The following is a 24,622-nucleotide window of genomic DNA, read 5'->3' on the forward strand; positions in this document are numbered from 1 at the left end:
CTGCCTACTGCAATCTTATAGTCGCAAAGTCTCCTCTAGTAACTGCAACCATTTTGGGCCCCCAAAACCCTTGTTTAACAAGCTCCTTAACTTCTTGCCAGCTCCAATCCAATTCTTAACAACTTACAAAATTTTGCATTTTTTGGCCTATGTAAGCCTGCCCTGTTTTGCAGCCTGTGGAGCACAATTCAAGTTCTTGAATCTGTCTCCTGAGCTATAGTCCTCAGTTTGCTCAACTAAATTCTTTTCTGTTCCTCTTATACACTGTTCATTGATGATTTCCATCCACAGTAGAACCATGACTCCCGATCTGGCTCAAGATGGCGACATAAGGGGGTCCTGGACTCCCCTCCTCCCGTGAACACATTCAACCTACAGCTACATGTGGAACAACTTCCTCTGGAAAAGGCCTAAAATCTGGCTGAGCAGCTCCTACACATCTGGCCAAGGAGAGAAAGCCCATATCAAAGCAGGTAAGGCGAGGCCGGGGCCCAACCGCCTCCTGACCTCCCCTCCCCCACGGCCGGCGCACCGCCCCACAGTCTGAGGAGCTCCCAACCCAGAGCTTCTCGCTGAGGGGCAAAGGGTTTGAACCCCACACCAGGCACCACCAGATTTTAAGACCTGCACCTGAATGACAAGCCTCCAAAACATCTAGCTGTGCAAACCAGCAGGGCTCACTGCCACATAACACCTGAGAATCGGCTCTTAAAGGGCCGGAATTCGGACTCACCTGCCCGGCCCGGCGCGGGAGCCGCAGACTCAGGGCCGCCCAGACTGTGTGGGAGAAGCTCGCTTGCTTTTTGCTTGTCCTGGAGTCTCGGCCTGGGAGGCAGGCAGCTGGTTGGACACACGTCTGGAGGCTGCCAAGCGCCTCCTGGACGGAGCCTGGCGCCATCTTCCCGCTCTGGCGGCGCTCCAGGCGCCGGACCTCCCTCTTCCCCCGCCCCCACATATAGGGAGCTTTCACACGGGGCTGGTGCCCTGTCTCTGCAGCTGCGCCCAGGCGACGCCCCTTGATCACCTGGCTCTGGTGGCCCGAGGGCTTCCCGTTCCTGGGTCCCATGGGACTGTAACAACTGGACAGACAGTTCTTGGCTGGCTACCACCCCAGGGCACCTGACGGACAGCAGACTGACTCACCCCCAGGCTTTCTGTGATTACCTCCTCCTGGAGATTCAGCCTGAGGGGCAGCTTCAGGTGTGGCCCCCAGTGTAGGGGCCTCTGATGGACCTGCTCCAGGGAACAAAGGCATCTTTGTGCTCTCTCTGCCTCACTACAGCTCACCTCTGTCTCCCAGACAGGACCATACACTCCTCCGGAGCCCCAGTTTTTGCGACAGCCACCCAGGGGACCCCTGGAGATCGCTGAGCTCTGGTGGACAGTGGGGCTTATGGTGTGGCCCCTCAGGACTGTACCTATTTGCAGACTTTAAAAGCTGCTGCCTAAGGGTCTAGTTTCCTATCACCCTGAATCTAGGATCCTCCTCTTTGGGGGCTGACAGGTCTTGGCACCCACCTCAACTACCAGGGCCATTAAATATAAAATAGGGTGCTCAATCACAAAATTTTGAGAGACAACCAAGAAAGAGCTAGGGCAGGGTTGAACCATAAGCTTCATATCCTACGCAAGACGCTCCTTCAAGACTGGGAGGAGTGGCTGTTTTATTTCACACAGAGAATTAACACAGAGAGTCAAGAAAAAAGAAGAAACAGAGGAATGTGTTTTAAATGAAAGAAAAAGATAAAACCTCAGAAAGATGGTCCCTCTTGCATGAGAACTGGCTCTTTAGGGATAGAAATTTATCAATGGTCCCTTGGATGTTGTGTGTTTCAATAAAGCCACTTAGTGATTTTTTCTAAAATGCATAAGCTGACAGAACACTCTCTTCATTGCCATCTTCATGACTCTGTTTCTGAGTGTAGAGGACTGGATTTATAAAAGAAGTTAAAACTGCATCAAATACAGCTAGAAATTTATCCAGATATGGTGAAGGAGGTCACATATAGAAAAAAAATCAGTGGACCAAAGAAGAAAACCACCAGAATAATGTGAGCTGACAGAGTGGAAAGAGTCTTGGGTGAACCCCCTGAGGAGTGTTTCCGGAGAGTGGCAAGGATGAAGATGTGAGAGAGGTTGAGCAAGAAGAAAGCACCCAAGGAAATGAACCCACTGTTAGCAGTGACCATGAACTGCAGTTTATAGGTAACTATGCAAGCAAGTTTGATGAGCCGAGGCAGGTCACAGTAAAAGCTGTCTAAGACATTAGGGCCACAGAAGGGCAGGTTTACCACAAAAGCCAACTGGGCCAATGAGTGAGTGAGACCAACGGTCCAGGCAACTGCTAACATCAAAATGCACACTCGTGGGCTCATGATGGTCAGGTAGTGGAGAGGCTTACATATGGCCACGTATCTGTCAAAGGCCATGGCAATGAGCAGCACCATCTCAGGGCCCCTAGCAGCATGGCTAAAGAAGACCTGAGCTATACAGCCCCCAAAGGAGATGATTTTTCGTTTCCTGAAAAGATCTCAGATCATCTTGGGTGCTGCAATAGAGCAAAATATCAGGTCAATGATGGAGAGATTAGCTAACAGAAAATACATAGTTATTAAATATATGTATTGCCCTCAGCAAGAAGCTTTTTTGGTCAGTTTAGCATAATTGTCTGTATCTTAAGTGTCTCCTCTTAGCAATTTCCATCGACCAACGTTCCATTCTTCATAATTTGGTTAAAGTCATAAAATGGATGATTAAAACTGTACTAGAAGTATTATGGAAAAAAAAACAATTAACAATGCAAGGTAATGGGATCTGGTTTTGCTCATTAAGGTGAAAAAAGGATAAATTTATCCTATGATAAAATATCTGCTTATTCCAAAATCTTAAAGAGGACAGTAAAAGATGAAACAAAATAGAGATTGAAAGCTGTAGAAGATTCAAGAAGTGAATTCTGTTTGCCTTGATCATATGTATACACACACACACATATATACACATGCATATATATACATATACACACACATATATACATATACACATGTATGAATATAAGTATAAATAAATATATAATATTTAAATAATGAGTAAAGAGAAAAAATGATATATGTCAGTATTTTGGCAAAGTTGGAATAGCTCAGCTTTGATGGGTTTATTTTTTAAAAGTTAGCAATGCTTTTACCATTAAATACTATATTGCATGAAGACTAGAATTTGGTTTTCTCTGTTAGAATGACATGACAAATTTATGTTAGCGTATTCATTCTACTCTCAACTAAAAGTTGTAAATGTTATTCTTTAATGTATGTGTCATATTCCTAGTTAGCAGATTCTTTAGCTCACAAGAATAACTTGTTTTGACTTATGTTGACTCTACATGCTCCATTACTTAGAACATACAGTTAATTGCCAATGACAGAGCTAAAGTTACATCTACTTTGTATTTTAAATATATTTTTATTCATTAATAGGTAGCTATCCAACATTTTCAGTTACTTATACTACTTACACTACTGTTGTGGGTTGATTTGTGTCTACTAAATTGACATGCTGAAATCCTCAGCCCCAGTATCTGTGAATGTGACTGTACTTGGAAATAGGTGTTTGCAGGTGTAGTCAAACTAAGATGAAGTCATCTTGACTTAGGGTAGATTGGGAGATACTTCCCCCTATTCTGAAGGCCTTAAAGAAACTTTCCCTCTGAGGTATTTCTAAAAAGTACTTCATATAAATATTATTCCTTAGGAATTGAGGCTCAAGATTACTATAAGCTTTGGTTTACAAATACTTTATATTTTCAAAAGTGGATTTTCTTCCCTCCTAACAGAAAGACAAAATGGATTCAATATGTATAATCAAGTCAAGATAGGACAAACCAGAGCTTCTCTCTGAGTTTGATCATCAGTAATGAACATCAGTAACCAACAAGAGCTCTTACAATACAATCATCACTTAAGAGATCTCCTGTAATTCACTAGCTGTCTGCACACCCTCCTCATTGCCATCTTCATTTCCTGATTCCTAAATGTGTAAATAACAGGATTCAGGAAAGGAGTGAGAACTGCATCAAAGATAGGCAGAAACTTATCCAAGTGTGTGGAGGGAGATGGCCATGTATAGAAAAATATCAAGGGACCAAAGAACAAGACCACCACTGTGATGTGAGCTGAAAGTGTGGACAGAGCCTTGGATGAACCTGATGAAGAGTGTTTCTGAACAGTGAGAATGATGACGATGTAGGAAACGATCAGAATGAAGAAGGAACCAACAGAGATGAATCCACTGTTGGCTGTGACCATGAACTCTAGTTGGTAGGTGTCTATGCAGGCAAGTTTGATGAACCAAGAAAGGTCACAGTAAAAGCTGTCCAACACATTAGGACCACAGAAGGGTAAGTTTACCACAAAAGCCAGTTGAACCATGGAATGGACAAGGCCAGTCATCCAGGCAGCCACTAAAAAGGAGATGCACATTCTTGGGCTCATAATGGTCAGATAATGGAGAGGCTTGCATATGGCAACATATCTGTCAAAGGCCATGGCGATGAGCAGCACCATCTCCACACCACCAATGACGTGGATGAAGATTTCAGTGATGCAGCCACCAAAGGAGATGACTTTATGCTTTCTGAAAAGGTCATAAATCATCTTGGGGGAACTGACAGAAGAAACTCCCAGGTCAATGAAGGAGAGGTTGGCCAACAGAAAGTACATGGGGGAGTGTAAGTGAGGGTCAGAAGTCACAGTGAGAATAATGAGGGAGTTTCCCATCATGCTTGCCACATAAAACATGGAGGAGAATACAAAGAGGAGAAGTTGTATTTCCCAGGAATTGGTGAGTCCTAGGAACACAAACTCTGACACCACAGAGTGATTTGTTCCATATATTGGTTTTGTAGGCACTGCTACCTGAAGGAGGATAATAGGAGAAAATGTAAATTTTCATAATTATGTAAATAAATTAGAAGAGAGGTCAAGTTATGAATGTCTATTTATACCTTAGCATTAAGACTATCTCACAGCCTTTGCAGTGTGCTCACGCAGAAACATTATTGGTTGTCATGCATATTCTCTAACACCAAGTTGTCTCTGCATTTAATACTCTCTGCTTCTGCCCAGGATGGATGCCATGATAGTAAGACGGTCAACAAGAGTTACAGGACTTCAGTCCCAACTGTTTTTTTTTGGGTTAAAAACCAATATGATCTGGCTCCAGTCACAGAACTAACCACTATTGCGATCTCCTCCAAGCCTATTAAACCTTCACTTGGCCCCATCTGTGGGACTATATTTAGTTTCAATATTACTTAAATGTTTACCACATCTACAAAGTCTTGTTTTATTGTTAGTAGTTTTTATTTTACTATTCTTTGTATCATAGTGAGCTGATTACTAACTCACCAAGTAGACTCTAAGCTTCTTGAAGGCAGGGATTTTGACTCATTCATATTTGTACTCCTTGAAGCAAAGAAAAGTCATCCACACAGTGATGTGCAGGTCCATAAGCTGGGTGTTACCAGTTTGTATCATATTTGGTACAGAATTTGTGAGTGAGTACTCTAGCAATTTGATATACAGTGACCCCAAGTTTCTGATTTTGTATTTCACAGAAGTAATAGTCTAAGAAAGACTAGAAAGTAAAGAAAAAAACTTATCCTATAACACAAGTAATTTGAGAAACACTGTCTTAGTGTACTTAGCATATGACCTGAAAAGCTTAAAATTATGAAATGTATATTGTACTGAAAACCATTTTGTACAAATATCTATATAAGGACTTATATTATCTTGTAATTACTTACTCTTATTTAGAAATACATCATAGCTTAGTTAAAGGGATATGGGTGTTGGGTTTAGATTACCAAGATTTATACCAATGTTCAACCACCAACAACTTGATCTTGGGCAAGTGACTTAAACTCTTTGACTCTCAGTTAATATATCTATTAAATTGTAATTAGTAAAATAATTGATACATCTTAATTATATAGCTATATTAAGTATTCAGTAAATGTTATGTTTACTTCTCTTTATTTCACTTGCCCTAACAGCACTCAGCACGTGAGATATAGTAAATAAATGAATTTTAAAAAAAGCACTATTGACTAATAGGGAGCATAAAACTTCATATCAGAAAATATATCTCAATAAATAATTATGATGAATATAATATTCACATTTTCTTAGTGACAGAAATTAAACTATCTTCTTGTGCAAGTTTGATTTGCTCTCAAAGAACTTTATTTTTTATTAGTTCTTACCACAAATCTAATTTACTATTTGTTCAATTTGTCCTTCCCAACTAGGCTGCAAGCCCCATAAAGGTATATACCAAATATATCTTCTTCAATTCAATGTATCAAAAATTTAGATGACAAATAAATTATTTGCTGAAAGAGTGAATAAAATGTATTTGCTCTCATTAGAGCCTGACTACGTGAGGAAAGAAGGAAAGATCAAGAGTCTGTGGAATTCAGTAAAGTGAAATATTTGAAAGAAAATCAAAAGTAGAAGATCGCTTTGGGATCTAGTGATAAATTCAATATCCCTAATTTAGGGAAATCTCAAGTCATTATAGATCAGGAAATAAATACCCAATTATGTTAAATAACTTGACCAAAACCATAAATATACTGAGTGTTACAGTTTATATTAGAACCTCAATCTACTGACTCCAAGATTCGGTTTCTGACCAGTTCCTATTTTCGTTTATTTGTTCATGACTTCCTGAATAAAAACATGTGACGAGATGATGGTAGATAAGCCCGTCTAATAACGAATGACTGCCACATATTGACATACTGGTAACTGCTATCTTGATCTCCATGATTATTCATCCCTGACTACTGTCTTCAGCTAATTAATGTATCACAGTGTCTTGGGAAACTTGGCAGTTTGCTGAAACATTTCTTCACTTTACTTGTTCAGGCAAATACTCTTATTTGGAACAGAGGGTTTTTTGGACGGACTGATGGTATAAGATTCTAGTTTAATTCGTTCTACTCAATCTTTTTTTCTTCACAGGGAACTGAGCTAACTAACTAGAAGCCTCCATAAAGCTGTCTGTATTCACTGCCTTCATGAAATCACTCCTGATTCTTCCAACCTGAGTAGTTTTATGCTTCTAGTATTTAACTCCCAGAACAGATTATAAGGTGATTTTACTTTTGACATTTCTTTGTAAGCTCCACAGTGCCTAGAAGAATGCTAGAGAACATGACAGATCTTCAATAAAAAGCCTGAGTGCTGCATTCAAGTCAAGGTATATTGAGGTTGATCATCAATCTTAGTGTCGATTCAGGGACTCTATGTTCCATCTGAGACTTCATATTAAAAGTAGACTATGTATGATTGCTTCATTCTTTGAATGTATCTTTATTTTAGCTCTTGCAAAATCTTATGGCAGTTATTTCTATTCTATTTTAAAAGCTGCATGGGATAATGAAATGAATATAGTATCTGAAAAACTATATTGCACATTCTGTCACTTAACTACCTGTTGACCTTGGGTAACACATATTTTGTCTTTGACCTCTTTTCCCATCTGTAAAATGGAGAAAATTCATGTCTTATAGAACCAAGAATGTGAGATAGTATTTGTCACCTAATCCAGTTAATTCTTTAATATGCCCCTGGTAATGGAAATAACATATATGTCCAAAACAAGGTCATATATAAGTAAATTTTTGTAAATTAAGACAATGTAATAAATTAATTGGAAAGGAAACTGAACCAACTAGACTGATATTTGTCATCATGAACAAGTACCAAAAATATAATATTGACTAAAAAACATCAAATTATAAAAGAATGCATGTAAAGTAATACAATATTTGTAAATTTTGATAAATATTAACTATTTTTAAATATAAATACATTTATAAGTAGTAGAAATATTAAAGTTTGAACAGAACTCTCCAAACTTCAGAATAGTTATTTTCTCTGGAGAGGAAGAGAGGAATCTGATAGGATAAAGGATTTCAAATTTGTTTGTAATAGGTTAACTGCCAAAAAATCTGATTAAAAATAACATATGTCCATTGTGAAATACTGAAGTTAAACACCCAGTGCCAATCATAAAGTTTTGGGTAGTTTTTAAATGGATAAAATATGTCACAATTTCTTTTCTAACTGAATGCATCTGCCATGTATCTGCTCCTTTCTCTTCTCCCCACCCCTGCTTTCATCAGTTCTCACTAGTTGTACAGAAAAACCTCGTTAGGATCTTATCATTCAAGTGTTTTTGCTATTCCAACAAAATCGAACAATTCTCAAAACATTTCCAATCATAGCGTTAACACTTTAATGAATCCTTTTTTGCTTCCAGATCACTCTCAAACTGCTCAAAGAGCAATCAAAGCCCTCTGGTATCTGATTCTTTACAACCTCATTTTCTCATTTTTCCTACTTCCTTTTTTGCACTTCATGATCCAACATCACCTATTTATTATCTGACAATGCCCTAAACTATACATGCCTCCATGACTTTAAATATACTGGTTCTTCTTCCCAACTGCCTTTCCACCACTACTCTTCTCTATGGAAGAGAAGTATAGTCCACATGTCAAAGTAAACACATGCTATAATGTTTAAACTCTCTCATATACCACCTCTTCACAGTCTAAGCAGATTCATACCTTCCTTTTCTATGGTCCTACTCATAGCACTTTATCATTCCTGAAAGCATCACTGATCACATTACTTTACAGTTAGTTTACATGTAAATAGATTGAGAAGAACAATTGTGTTTATCCTTTTTTTGTAACCTCAACTGCTAACACATGCTTAGGATAAAAAAGGAGGGAGGGAGATACCAAAAATATCGCCTTTATGAAAAATTGGCTAAAGCTTTCAATGACGTGGAAATTATGACCTAAACGTAATGAAGGTAGCCTTCAACATGGGAAAATCAGATTGCAATTAAAATAGTAGTAGGTATAGAATATATGTGTTTATCATATAGTAATTCAACAAAGTCAGAAGAGGATATAACTAGGTGGTTGAAAAACATGAAAATATGGCTGATTATGTAACTAAGAAGATGGATAAAAAGACTGAGAGAAGTTCTTAAGAACACATACACACACACAAAACCACCCTCCTCAAATCAAGATTATAAAAGGGAAGGATTAAGGGAAAAGAAATAAACTTTGTCAAAATGAAAACTAAAAAGGAAGAAGAATTAAGGAAAAGTATGTATGTAATGACCAAGAGAATATAGACATGATTTGCTTTGCTTTCTGGGTCTACTTTTCAGAAATTCTGTAATGATAAACAACTTTTAGTACTATGTCTAAAGTGTTTTAAAGCTCTGTGTCTTGGAAGATTTTCTCCATATGCCTCTATCAGCTATACACCTCTAGCTGTGAATTTATTTGTGTTTTTGCTCTCCAATACACTTCAACTGCATAAGAACTGGGAATTTGAAGAAAGTGAGTTCAAAGGGGAAGGAGCTATAAATATGAAACCTAATAGGATAATACTAATTGTTCTTAGTTATCCTGAAATGAGTAATGGAAAAAAGAAAGAATATGTCAAAAATAAATTTCCCCTAGATATACTAAAAGGAAAAGAAATATAAAACCAAGTATCGGAAAATATTGAAATTCAGTTTGATGCGTGAAACTCACATGTCAGCGTTTTAAATACACTTGAGGCATGCATAGCCAGGATCCTATTTATGCCCTGAGCAACAGTTAATGAATAGGATTCTAGATGGAGACACCAGGATATGATGTTTATTTACCTGGAAGTCATCAAATACCTACAATCAACCTCCTGGTTGATTAAGTTCTAAAACCACCATCGCTAATTGATTAGTTGTGATCAGAAGAAAAAGTTTTAAAATTGTTTTTCTCAAACATTAATTATAATCATGTAATTAATTAAATATACATGTTATAAAAGTAAAGTTCCAGCTGTTTTCCTTTTATTGTGATTAATCCTTTCTCTTGATCCATATAGAATTGATTAATCTTCCAGAAACAGATTCCTAGAAATTTTATTCTTTATAGATGACAGAAATATTGGTAGTTGAGATACCAAATAATTGAATTATCAAGCTGAAATGATGTACAGACATCTTACAGTTTTGAAAATCTAAACCATCATTCATATACATTACTTTCTCAATCTAAAAATACTGAGTTTAGAATCTACCTCAGCTAAAGTGGACTGCATTTTATGTTTCAAACTGTCATAAAACTCTCCTTTATACCTGAGTAAAAAGTCTGCCTCCCTAATTCAAGACCATTTTAAAGCTTTTTATAACTGTATGCAATATAATTTTCAGAATCCCTTTCATTAACTTTTTATCTATAAAAACTCAACAAACTAAGCCATCCCTTAGGTTTCTGTTTTCAAGACTCAAAAACTAAATTCCTTTTTACATTTCCTCTTAGGAACTCTTTCCCGTCTACCTTTCACCTTAAAAAATCACATTTGTCAACTTTCTCTGAACCTTTCTGCATTCTAATGACAGTTTAGAGGTAAAATTTATAAAATACATTCTAAATTGTAATGAACATAAGAGTACAGGAAAACCAGTTGATCTCCTGGTAGTTTTCATTTTGTTTGTGAATTTTGCAGATCATATCTTAAGTTGACATTTACAGTGGAAATAATTTATTCAGATTTGGGTCTTTGGGTGTCTCTTCTATTCAGGTATCTGTAAGACTCTTACATCTTGAAAAATTTACAAGTACCTAATAGATTTTCTTCCATTTTCACTGAGAATCAGCTTATACTTTGTCTCTTTTGAAAAACTAATGAAGATTACAAGAACCCTTGTTTTCTTAAGTTTCATGTGTCACTAATTTTTCTTACCTGCTCATCAAATTGCAGAGGGTGAGAAGCATTCATATGATCATTGCTGGCAACAAAATTTTGACCCCGAACATTATAAAGTCATTTGACTTTTCCTAGTATCTTTTACATTACTCTAACCTATGTGATTCTAGTTAAATTGTTTATCTAGTTTGTTTACCTTCTCCAACATGTCAATACCCTTTTCACAATTATTCTCCACTACTAGTCAATTTGTTATTCCAGATGCTAGCTACCTTGCTTTAGAACACACATGCCTTCATATCCATAGTGGTTTCAGCAAAGGAATCATGTCTGACACTAGAGCCACTCTACTTATTGTTACATTTACCTTCATTCTTTAATTTTACCTGTACAAAGAAAAAGAGATTTTCATACAGTCTTGGATTTTCCTGTGTCCTCTAACAAAAAGTGCCATAATATCTTGCTATTGTGGAAATAAAGCTAATGAACAGTTCTAGAGGACAGTGACCAAGTGATATGGCAAAGACCACAGTTTAGAAGAAGTTTATTGATCAAGGGACTTTACCCATAGGGACCTATTTGGTTTGACTAGAACAAAGGTCCTAAAGATTCATAACAAGACACTAGAGAAGCAGCAGCAGCAACATATATTTATCAACATAGAAAGACAGAACACCGTGTACTCAAGATTATATTACCTTGATTTATAATTTTAAAATTTTTCAATACTGCCTATGGACTTCTATTTTCACTCTTGCCCTTGTGCCCACAATTGTCAGAGGCAAGCTCTTTTCCATCTGCTTGTTCAGTGCCATGAGGAGCCCAAAGTTGTCAGAGGCCAGTCTTAGCTGTGTTCCCATTGGAAACATTCTTTCCTGGGGCACTAGAACCTCTGAAATAACTAAACCAAAGTTCACAAAAATAAAAAGCATAAATTTCCATAGTAAATAATTTGGTCCTGTTGTTAAAGTGAACTTTTCTACCTTGGGTTCACATATGCTGACTATAGAACAGATGGCAATATATATTGGTCACTGGTTTAAGTTATGTACATCAAATAGGCAGCATCCTAATCATGCAAGGTGTTTGTTCACCTTCCAGTTGGTACAAAGCTGAGCATTCACCAGGTCATTCCATCACTCAATCACTGATTTTTTTTTTTCTGGGCTATGGAGCATGAATAAGTATAGTGAATTTTATGGGTGTGAGCCTATTGTCACACTTCATTTTGTATAAAAATGTGTCCAGAGCCAAAGTTGGATGGAACAGATAAGTCAGAAAAGGTGTAAGTCCATAAATAGTAGTGTTAGCAGAAGCACCATGCTTGGGAAAGAAAAGTCAGTACCAAGAATACATTTATAGCACTATAAACACAAGTCTCTAACCCTCCAGAACACTTGGACAGTGAGTCTACTGAGAGTACAGTGAGGTATGTCACCTTAGAATGTATTGAGGATTTACTTCTGCATGGACAGCTTGGGCACTCAGCCATGATGGTAGCCAGATCACCTAGTGAGGGGAAATTCACATCACTGAATCTATGCAGAGACCAATTATGCGCTATGGCCACTGTTTAGTATCAATTAAGAATGAATTAGAAGAGGCACGATGGCGGAGTAGAAGGACGCTTGTAAGTCACCCCCTCCCACAAATACACCAAGACCCACATCTACAGACCCACTCAGCCAACCAGAGCACCTGCGGAACTCCAACAGATCATTGCCCTCTTCAAAAGATAAAGACACCAAAAATCTGGTAGGAGAAAAGGAAAAAAGAAAGAACAAAAGGCAAAGCAGCGCGGGAAGGGTCCCGCGGGGAGGGAGCAGCAGAGGACTGGCGCTCGCTCGCTGGGTCTCCGCTCTCCAACTGAGAGGCCAGCGGGACGGAGGGGGAGCCTCCAAGGCTCGGATCTGTACAGAGCAGCCCTTGTCTGACAGAACTAAGTTAAACGGGCACAGAGTGTCCCCCCGACACCCAGCCTGAGACGCGGGCCGGCAGCAGCGGGCAGGGCCAGGCTGCACAAGCCGGGCGCAGGACGGGGGCGGCTGCACGGAGGCAGCTCCGGGGGACTGCAAGGGGCTGGGCGCCGTGGCTGTGGGTGTACAGGACAGAACAACCTGGGCCCTCCATAAAACAGCAAGGTTGAGGTGCTCTCGGGGGAAGGGTGCATACCCCCATCTCTGAAAACCCGCGGAAACTTTTCAGGGGAAGAGAGGCGGGGCCCAGGCACAGCCGCCATATTCTCCGGCGCTTAGCACCCAGGCGGGGGCAGAGGCGAAACCTGCATCCACACCGAAGGGCTTAGCAGCCTCAAGGGCCAGACTGAGACGGGCCTACAGCCCGGGGCAGATAGGATCCTTCCATCCTGGTCCCTCAGAGAACTTGCTCCACAAAGACAAACAAGCAGCTGGGTCTTGGCTCGGAGCAGGGAGGAGGCTGCCCCTCGGTCTTCCTGGAGCCCAACCGCGGAGCGCGACCAGGGCGGAGCGCCAGCCAGGGTGGAGCGCCGGGAGGGTGGAGCGCCGACCAGGGCGGAGCGCGCAGCCGCACAGAGCAGCCGAGCTACCGGCGACACAGGCAGAGGGAGAGCGGCCCCCCACCTGTAGGGTAGGAATACAGCCCCTGACCGAGGTGCTGAGAGGGGGCACGACCCGCCATCCTGCCTGGCCAGTCTGCAACATCTGACTACGGCATCCGGAGGGGCGGTGACCCGCTCACCCGCAGCAGAGGAGAGCTGCATCTGACCCCCTGTTAGGAGGAGGCGCGATCTTCTTGCCCACGGGTGCTGGGAGCAGCACAGAAGAGGGCGCCGACGGAGGGCCTATGAAAACAAGCTGAGCTTCCAAAACAGGACAAAGACAGAAGGACTTCACATTAAAAGCACACAGACTCCAGGAGAACACCGACAACCCCTTTTTGTTTTGTTTTGTTTTGTTTTTGTTTTTTGTTTTTGTTTTTTTAAAATCTGTTTTTACCTGTTCTATTTTCAATTACTCTCTTAATTTTTACTTCTTAATTCATTTCTATTTCTCTTGAGTTTTGATGTCCTGTTATTGATTAGACACAGGCTTCAAACACATATATTCATCTCCCCACCCCTTTTTTTTTCTTTTTTCTCTCTTTTTTTTAAAGGTTTTAAAAGGATGTCTCCACCCGATTAATACTCTGCTTCAACCTGCTCTTCTATTATTCATTACACACTGCTTTCAAACCCTCTTTCTCCCTTATTTTAAAAATCTTTCTCTCTCTCTTATTTTTTCTTTTTTTCTTTTTTTTTCCTAAGTTCTATTCCTAAATAGGCATTAGATAGATAAAATCCTTAAGATCCAAAATAGACAACTGATACTTCATAAACCACAGTGCCAGAGAGGTATGAGCAAGATGAAGAAGCAGAGAAACCTTTCCCAATTAAAAGAACAAGAGGAATCCCCTGAAAGAAAGCTCAATGAAATAGACATCGATAGCCTACTAGATCAAGATTTCAAAAAAGGAGTCATCAAATTGCTGAAGGAATTAAAAGAGATAGTGCTTAGAGAAATAAAATATGTCAAAAATGAAATTGAAGCTATAAAGAAGAGCCAAGCAAAATGGGAAAACTCAATGACAGAGATGAGGAATGATCTAACAGCTGTGCAAAGCCGACTAGTTAATGCAGAGGAACAAATTAGTGATCTAGAAGACAGGGCAACAGAAAGCACCCATTCAGAAGAACTACAAGATAAGCAAATAAAAAATAATGATAATAGCATAAGGGACCTATGGGATAATATAAAGCGTCCCAATCTTCGCATAATAGGGGTCCCAGAAGGGGAAGAAGGATCAAAGGGGATTGAAAAGGTTTTTGAAGAAATCATGACTGAAAACTTCCCAAGCTTAAAGAAGGAATCAGATATACAAGTACAGGAAGCTCAGAGGGTCCCAAACAGGAAGAACCCAAATAGACCCACACCAAGACATATCATAATCAAGATGGCCAGAGTCAAGGATAAAGAAATGATTCTAAAGGCAGCAAGAGAAAAGCAAAGAGTGAACTACAAGGGAACCCCCATAAGGCTCTCAGCTGATTTCTCTACACAAACACTACAGGCCAGAAGGGAGTGGCAAGATATATTCAAAGCCCTGAATGAAAAAAAGATGCAGCCTAGGATACTTTATCCAGCAAGGCTATCCTTTAGGATAGAAGGAGAAATAAAGAGTTTCACAGACAAAAAAAAGCTGCAGGAGTTTAGCAACACTAAACCCATGCTAAAAGAAATATTGAAAGGGCTATTCTAAATAGAAAAGCAGCAGGATGCTACAGAAATGAGAAACGTACAACTGGAAAGGTGATAACTCATGAATTACAAATAAAGAAAACACGAAATTATAAAAGAAGACATACAAATCACTGAGAGTGGGAGAGGGAGGCAGGGAAATATAGAATTTTTTTTCTTTCTTTTTAAAAATTTTTTTAACAGTAGGATGGGTTTGAGATCATGTTATTATCAGTTTATTAAAAACGGGTATAGGTTAATAGATTTACAAAAAAGGGTAACCACAAGTCAAAAATTTACAATGGAGTCACAAAAATTAAATAAAATCCATGATAATACAAAGGAAAATTACCAAACCACAAAAGGAAGAAGAAAGGAACAAAGAGGATATACCAATTCAACTGCAAAGATAAGTTCAAAATGGCAATAAACACACATCTATCATTAATTACTGTAAATGTTAATGGACTAAATGCTCCAGTCAAAAGACATAGAGTGGCAGACTGGATAATAAAGCAAGAACCTTCAATATGCTGCATACAAGAGACCCACTTTAGGGAGAAGGACACATATAGATTGAGAGTGAAAGGATGGAAAAGGATATTCCATGCAAATGGAACAGCCAAAACAGCAGGTGTTGCAGTACTGATTTCAGACAAAATAGACTTTAAAACAAAGGCCATAAAGAAAGATAAAGAAGGACATTTTATAATGATTAAAGGAGTGATACAAGATGAAGATATTACACTCGTTAATATATATGCACCCAATATAGGAGCACCTAAGTACATACAAGAATTACTAACAGAGATAAAGGGGGATATTGATGGGAATACAGTCATAGTTGGTGATTTTAACACTGCATTAACATCACTAGACAGATCTTCCAGACAGAAAATAAACAAGGCAACAGAGAAATTAAATACTACAATAGAAAAACTAGATTTGGTGGATATTTTCAGAGCATTACACCCCCCAAAAATAGAATATACATTCTTTTCAAGTGCACATGGAACATTTTCCAGAATCGATCATGTACTTGGACACAAAAGAAACCTCAACAAATTTAAGAAGATAGAAATTATCTCAAGCATCTTTACTGACCACAATGCCATGAAACTGGAAATCAACAACAGAGAAACAAAGGAGAAAAAAAGAAAAGCATGGAGATTAAACAATATGTTATTGAAAAAACAATGGATCAATGAGGAAATCAAAGCTGAAATTAAAAAATACCTTGAGACAAATGATAATGAAAGCACAACCACTCAAAACCTATGGGACACAGCAAAGGCAGTGCTAAGAGGGAAGTTTATAGCGATACAGGCCTTCCTCAAAAAAGAAGAACAATCTCAAATAAACAAGTTAACCCACCACCTGAATCAATTAGAAAAAGAAGAACAAAAAGCCCCAAAAAGCAGCAGAAGGAAGGAAATAATAAAGATCACAGAGGAATTAAATACAATAGAGATTAACAAGACCATAGAAAAAAATCAACCAAACCAAAAGCTGGTTTTTTGAAAAAGTAAATAAAATCGACAAACCTCTGGCCAAACTCACAAAGAAGAAAAAAGAGACAGCACAAATTAGCAAAATAAGAAAGGAAAATGGAGAAATTACAACAAACAAAATAGAAATACAGAATATCATACGAGAATATTATGAAAAACTATATGGAACCAAACTGGATAACCTAGAGGAGATGGACAAGTTTCTGGAAGCATACTGTCCACCAAAATTGAATCAAGAAGAAACTGAACACTTGAACAATCCGATCACTAGAAAGGAAATAGAAATAGCAATTAAAAACCTCCCTACAAATAAAAGTCCAGGACCGGACGGCTTCACCGGGGAATTCTACCAAACATACAAAGAAGAACTCATACCAGTCCTTCTCAAACTCTTCCACACGATTGAAAAGGAGGGAATACTCCCAAACTCATTCTATGAAGCCACCATCACCCTGATACCAAAACCAGGCAAAGACACTACAAAAAAAGAGAATTATAGGCCAATATCACTGATGAACATAGACGCCAAAATCCTCACCAAAATTTTAGCAAATAGAATCCAACAACACATAAAAAAGATTATACATCATGACCAAGTGGGGTTCATCCCAGGGACACAAGGCTGGTTCAACATACGCAAATCAATCAATGTAATCCATCACATCAACAAGAGAAAGGACGAAAACCACATGATCATCTCAATCGATGCAGAAAAAGCATTTGATAAAATTCAACACGCATTTATGATAAAAACTCTTGCCAAAGTGGGTATAGAGGGAACATATCTCAACATAATAAAAGCTATATATGACAAACCTACAGCCAGCATAGTTCTCAACGGTGAAAAACTCAAAAGCTTCCCACTAAAATCTGGGACAAGACAAGGATGCCCACTATCACCACTCCTATTCAACATAGTCCTGGAAGTCCTAGCCACAGCAATCAGGCAAGAGAAAGAAATAAAAGGGATCCAAATTGGAAAAGAAGAGGTAAAAGTGTCATTATATGCTGACGACATGTTACTATATATAGAAAACCCTAAAAGGTCCACACAAAAGCTACTAGAGCTGATTGAAGAATTCAGCAAGGTACACGGAACCATCAAAGACCTAGAATTGCTAAAGCATTACTGAAGAGAAAGAAAGAAGCTGGAGGACTAACTCTCCCAGACTTCAGACAATACTATAGAGCTACAGTCATCAAGACAGCATGGTATTGGTACCAAAACAGACATATGGACCAATGGAACAGAATAGAGAGCCCAGAAATGAACCCACAAACCTTTGGTCAACTCATCTTCGACAAAGGAGGCAAGAATATACAATGGAATAAAGACAGTCTCCTCAGCAAATGGTGTTGGGAAAACTGGACAGCAGCATGTAAAACAATGAAGCTAGAACACACCCTTACACCATATACAAAAATCAACTCAAAATGGATTAAAGACTTAAACATAAGACAAGATACAATAAACCTCCTAGAGGAAAACATAGGCAAAACATTATCTGACATACATTTCAAAAATTTTCTCCTAGAAGAAATAAAAGCAAGAATAAACAAATGGGACCTAATGAAACTTACAAGCTTCTGCAGAGCAAAGGAAACCAGAAATAAAACAAGAAGAAAACCTACGGAATGGGAGAAAATTTTTGCAAGTGAAACCGACAAAGGCTTGATCTCCAAAATATATAAGCAGCTCATACGACTCAATAAGAAAAAAATAAACAACCCAATCCAAAAATGGGCAGAAGACCTAAACAAGCAATTCTCCAAGGAAGACATACAAATGATCAAAAAGCACATGAAAAAATGTTCAATATCACTAATTATCAGAGAAATTCAAATCAAAACTACAATGAGGTATCACCTCACACCAGTCAGAATGGCCGTCATTCAAAACTCCAAAAATGACAAATGCTGGAGAGGCTGTGGAGAAAAGGGAACCCTCCTACACTGCTGGTGGGAATGCAGTATGGTGCAGCCACTATGGAAAACAGTGTGGAGATTCCTCAAAAGACTAGGAATAGACTTACCATATGACCCAGGAATCCCACTCCTGGGCTTGTACCCAGAAGGAAATCTACTTCAGGATGACACCTGCACCCCAATGTTCATAGCAGCACTATTTACAATAGCCAAAACATGGAAACAGCCTAAATGTCCATCAACAGGTGACTGGATAAAGAAGATGTGGTGTATTTATACAATGGAATACTACTATCAGCCATAAAAACCGACAACATAATGCCATTTGCAGCAACATGGATGCTCCTGGAGAATGTCATTCTAAGTGAAGTAAGGCAGAAAGAGAAAGAAAAATACCATATGAGATCGCTCATATGTGGAATCTAAAAAACAAAAACAAACAAACAAAAACAAAGCATAAATACAGGACAGAAATAGACCCATGGACAGAGAATACAGACTTGTGGTTACCAGGGGGGTAGAGGGTGGGAAGGGATAGGCTGGGATTTCAAAATTGTAGAATAGATAAACAAGATTACACTGTATAGCACAGGGAAATATACACAAAATGTTATGATAAATCACAGAGAAAAAAATGTGACAATGAGTGTGTGTATGTCCATGAATGACTGAAAAATTGTGCTGAACACTGGAATTTGACACAACATTGTAAAATGATTATAAATCAATAAAAAATGTTAAAAAAAAGAATCTCTAGGATTCTAAACTAGTAATAAAACTAGGAATATTACACAGATGGATAACATTTACTATTTTTAGTCAAGAACAGAATGAATGCATGTGTATATGGTACACGTATATATGTATATGTTCTCTTTCAGACTCTTTCCCATTATAGTTTACTAAAAATATTCAATGTATTTCTCTGTGCCATACAGTAGGCCCTTGTTGTTTATCTATTTTATATAGAGTAGTGTGTATATGTTAATCCCAAACTCCTAACATATTACCACTGTTTCCCACCTTTCTCCTTTGGTAACCATAAATTTGTTTTCTATGTCTGTAAGTCTATTTCTGTTTTATAAATAAGTTCATTTGAGTAATTTTTTTTGTATTTCACATATAAGTGATATCATATAATATTTATCTTAGAGGTTATATTTCAGTGGACTCACTACAAAACAGTCAGAATTATAATTCTAATTGATTAACAAGTGATTTTACATTTTCCATAATTTTAAATGCTTACTTTATACTCCACTTTGGTAAGATCAGGGAGAAGACCTATAGCAATTTTATAAAAAATGTTATCAAACCCATCTTTTCATATAAGAATTAATTTTGATAATTTGAATTTGGATTCTCACATAAAAATGCTCTAAGTAAATTTATATGAGAATTTTTTTCTGGAAAAGATGGCATATATAAAACAGTAAAAATTCTGTTTTTTTCCCCAAACGTTTGGGGGAATATTAAAGTCAGAATTTAATCTCCATAGAGCAACATTAACAGAATTCCTCTAAAAGGCTTTATTTAATTTATTAATATATCCTTGAAGTAGGAAAATGTCTTACACTCATATAGTAAGGGAAAAAACTCAATTACATAAACAGTCACACATGAAACTACGAGGCTCAGTTTTAGAATTTCAGCTATAGATCAAGGCTTACATATACCAAGAAATTAAAAGTATATAGATGGATACAGAAAATCTCACACTGAATCTCCAACTAAATTTCTATTCTACTTCCAATGGAAATAAGACAAATATATTGAAAAAAAATGGAAACAAATAGGTTGAAAAAACAAGGCAACTAACAAGTCAAATTGTCCATCATCTCTCATCTGATGGAGAACAGGTCCCTTCCACCCTGAGAGAGATTACCAAGTGATCAGACGTTGCTGAGGCAGGCACTCCTGGGGCCATAAGGAGTCCAAGCCCCAGAATGATGCCACCTAGTGCTCCTCCGATCTGGAGCCACAGTCCTTACTAGTCACTAGTTGGCCAGCCCAGCAGAAAGGAAGGCATCAATACACTAAGTCCATTTAGTAATGTAATTTACCCTTTGCCCTAATTGGTAAGTATCTCATATGACCAAATAACTGAATGAATTCCTTCTGTTGACCAATCAAACTGCTGTGGTCGTGGGACTACCATGTGATCATGAGACTATTTAATAGTACATATTAAAAATGAAACTACGTGTACACCATTTCCGAGAAACTCCACTTCTCATTATATACACTTCGGAAGCACTTGAACACGTGTGTAAGAACACATGTAAACATATTTGTTATTACCTTGTAGAAGTAAACACTTGAAAAAACCCAAATGTCCATTAATAAGACAATGTTAAACTGTTCTCATGGCTACTCTTTAACTGCCTTTTCATATCCAGTTTTCATCTTGTCCACTCTACTCTGTGACCTGTAACACTGAACTTTATGGGTTGAACAACCAGTAGCTCTTGCCCGCTGGCTTCTACTTGGGTGTAGCTATTGAAGCTATGGCAGGGATTTGGAGGAGGAAGAAGAAAGTGAAATCAGGCTATTAATTCCTTCAGCTTCCTTCCTTCTGAGCTTTGTCTTGGCAAGTACAGCATTCCTCCACCGAAACCCTCAGCTCTTGTAGGTGGTGCTCTCCTGTTGCTGCTGCTGCTTTCTCTGGGTTATGGTGGTGTTCCCGCCTATTGCCCCTTAGCCTGAGGGATAGTAATGCCTCCCTGTTGTTACTAGCCCTGGATACGTTACCCTTCCTTGTTGGTTCCTCCAATATGGCATATTCCTATGTACCTCAGATTTTCCTCATTTATAGCATTTGAATGTGACATTTTTTTCTGGAGGGACCCTAACAGAAGTATTTGTACAAAGAGAAGTCCCAGGAAACGATGCCTCAAAATGTGATTCTGGTGATGTTTGGCTTACATATTAAGGGTTACCTCTATATATTCCTTGTCTGGGAGACATTAAACTTTGATCATATATGGCTCACAGTTACTTTGATTACTCAAATCATCAGTTGCATTTGTATAAAGTGAAGTTCAAGTGAAAGGCAAGGCACTAGCATCGACATACAACTAAACGTCACAGTTTATTGGTCTCCCAGCACCTTACCCTTCCTGGTGGTGGAGCAGCACCTTTTTCCAAGTCTGAATGAACCAGCCTTTCCTTGGGTAAAAACATATTTTTGGCTTTATCTGGAGCAGCTCTAGGACTCTAAAGAGCATTAGGTCCCAACCTAATCTGGACAGAGAAGTATAAACACTGCTCTGATAAATCCAGTTTTATACTAAAAGAATTGTAGGATCTTGGCAATATGGGCCAGAGTCTGGGGAACAAGTGTTTGTGTGAATTCTAAGGATATTACACCAAAAAAGACAAACTATGAGACTAAGTCAGGCAGAATTTATTGACATACATGTACTTAACCTGATACCTTAGATATTAATGTGTTACTGTGAGTACCTGGAGTGGCGTTAATAGCTTACTTGATTAGTTAATTAAATCTTGTACTTGATGAAGGTATTTCTTGAAAATGTTCACCAAAGGGCAATCATTTTAGAAAAGACTCTTAATAATCAAGTGGACTAGATACACATTTACTGGATCTCAGTCAGCTCCTGACCCTAATCAGTCCAGGGCTTGATCAGGGGGGCACATGTGCAAAGTGACCATGGTGACAGGAGTGGAAGCTATGGGCTCAATACCATGGACTCCCCCTCCACCAAGCTGATCTGTGTACTGCCATCACCAAGTCCCGAACTGCCAGGGGATGAAACAAATTTGGCACTGTTCCTTGGGGAAATTAGCTAGCTACCTAGTGGCACATTGATTACACTGGACCTCTCTTATCATGGAAGAGGCGGTGATTTATCCCAGCATGAATAGGTGCACATTTCACAATGGGTTTGCCTTCCTGTCTGCTCTCATGACTTCACACTGTGTCAACTTAGCTAAATCAGAACTATGTTTCCAGAATCCCTTCCATGTATGTTTCCATGTTAGGCTTCACCACAGTTAAAGTTTGTGCGAGGTTTGGAACAAGGAAGTGAAGCAGTAGCCAGTTTGGTTCTGAAGACCAGGACAGGGCAAGTACGTTATAGCTCAGGCCTGCTGCTGGCTCACCTTGCTGCTGTGGGACAACACCTTGGGCCTGCAGCTCCTCTAGCTCCTACTGGATTTCCACCTTAGCGCCTCCAAGTCCTGGGCCAGGTGCAAGTGCATCTTCATGATGAAGAGCATCAGCTTATTCAGGTCAGCTGCATCATCAAAACTGGAAGCAGTGAGAGACAGACACACAGTTCTAGGTTATCCTTGGTCTCCTTCACTTCCTGCCCACTTTCCCTTCCATATTGCTGGTTCTGCAGGCTGCAGTCTCAGCATGAGCTTCAGTGGCAATAGACTTATACTGCTTAGTGTCTATTCCCTACAATAACTCCTTTATTCTAAATCACTCACAGTGGTTCTACCTTTCTGATCAAACTCTGAATAACACACCCTAAACATGTCTGCCAGCCCAGTCATTTGCAGATCTATAGAACGTCTTATCCTTACCATGATATCTACATCGAGTTGCATCTAACCAGAGATATATTTTACAGCAAATGAAGTAAGAGCTTATACACATATGAACTCATTGTTTTATTTACATGTTTCAACACTTTTAAAAGCAACTGACTTGATTAGTGGAATGGCTTAAGAGGCTGTACAGCTAGATATTAAAATTTCAAGCAATGAATGTGAAACAAAACAATGATGTGTGTAAAAAACATTTGGCAATATTTGCCTAGCTCAGCTTTGATGGATTTATTTAAAGAAACTTAGACATTTTTTACTAGCAAATATTTTATTAAAGCAAGACTAGAATTTGAAATTCACTGTTAGAATGACATAACAAATGTATCTTGGGATATTCCCTCTGCTCTGAACTAGAAGCTGTAAATGTTACTAACCATCCTCTGTAATTTTCTAGCACAGATGGTGTAGCTCACAAAGTCAGCTGTAAACAGAAGATTTTAACTGAAGAGAATAATAAAGAAAACTTTTTTCCAAAAAATAAATATAGTTATGTAAAACTTTGTTTAAGTTTCTTATGGGGATGAGGTGTGATATTACTGCAATGTATACACTATTCCTTACTGTGGGTCATAGCTGAAAAAGTGAGAGCCTCTTCTGTAAGTGACCCTCCCTACCCTTGCCATTTGGTTATTCTCCTCTCGTTCACACCCCACAGCAGAGCTCCTGTGACAAAACAACCAGCTTCTCAAAACATGAAACCTTTGTAGGGGAGCCATCTATAGTAACTATCAGAGAACATTTTTAAAGGGGCAGCAGTAAGGGAAGTTAGAAGGGGACAGAGCTGCAATGCAGGGGAGTGGGGAAAGACAGAGGAATACTGGGGTGTGGATAAAGAGAAAGGAGAGGGAAAGGGAAAATAATCTTGTCCTAGCCCAGAGACCTAAGTAGCTGAAGAAAAATGAAGAGGAAGATATAGGAAGAAAAGAGGAATAAAAATTTAATGGGTTTGAGTAGCATACTGTTAGTCACAAAGAAAAATCCTCGTGTTTCCCAGTTCTTTGTATCCCAAGAACAGCTTCTGTGGCTTCTACCCAGAGAGGTGTTACCTCATACTTGTATATTCTCAAAGAGTCTCTGTAGGTGCTATTGAAAAAATTTTCCCTTTTCCCACAGCCCTGGCAGAGACTCAAAGCAGGGGTAGAATGTGGGCGAGCAGCATACAATACAAAGACACTATTCAATCCTCCCTTAGAGAACCCCTGTTAGGTACTGATAGGAATTCCTGTCTGTGAGACAGGCTCCTGTAAAAAGAGAGAATTCTCCCTGTTCTGAAGGCCTTAAAGAAGTATGCCCAGTTTTGTATTTGTAATAATTACTTCATATAAATATTATTCCTTAGGAATTGAGGCTCAAGATAACTATAATCTTTGGTTATAAATACTTCATATATAACTCCTTTTCTATTTTCAGAAGTGAATGTCTTTCCCTCTTAAGCAAAAGACAGACTGAATTCAATTCTACTGTGTATAATCAAATCAAAGTAGGACAAAGAAAACTTTCTGTCTGAATTTGACCATCAATAATGAACATCAGTAATCAATAAGGGCTCTTACAATACAATCATCAC

General features: G+C 38.6%; 2 protein-coding genes and 1 pseudogene across 2 annotated transcripts in view; all 3 read right to left on the reverse strand.

Moving 5' to 3' along the window:
- The window catches only part of LPCAT4 (lysophosphatidylcholine acyltransferase 4), an 89,546-nt gene extending 88,636 nt beyond the window's left edge, over window positions 1-910 (reverse strand). The window contains exon 1 of the mRNA XM_072962747.1: window positions 734-910. Within this exon, the coding sequence (XP_072818848.1) occupies window positions 734-898 (165 nt within the window). The 5' untranslated portion in view covers window positions 899-910. The remainder of the gene's footprint in view (window positions 1-733) is intronic.
- Window positions 911-1,845: 935 nt separating this feature from the next.
- On the reverse strand, window positions 1,846-2,606 carry LOC102528491 (olfactory receptor 4F21-like; annotated as a pseudogene).
- Window positions 2,607-3,947: 1,341 nt separating this feature from the next.
- LOC107032836 (olfactory receptor 4F3/4F16/4F29-like) lies at window positions 3,948-4,895 on the reverse strand. The gene has a single exon (XM_072963929.1). It carries the CDS (start codon window positions 4,788-4,790, stop codon window positions 3,948-3,950), a length of 843 nt encoding a protein of 280 aa, XP_072820030.1. The 5' UTR covers window positions 4,791-4,895.
- Window positions 4,896-24,622: the final 19,727 nt, after the last annotated feature.

This window comes from Vicugna pacos, chromosome 6 (assembly GCF_048564905.1).
Source record: "Vicugna pacos chromosome 6, VicPac4, whole genome shotgun sequence".
NCBI classification, from domain to species: Eukaryota; Metazoa; Chordata; class Mammalia; order Artiodactyla; family Camelidae; genus Vicugna; species Vicugna pacos.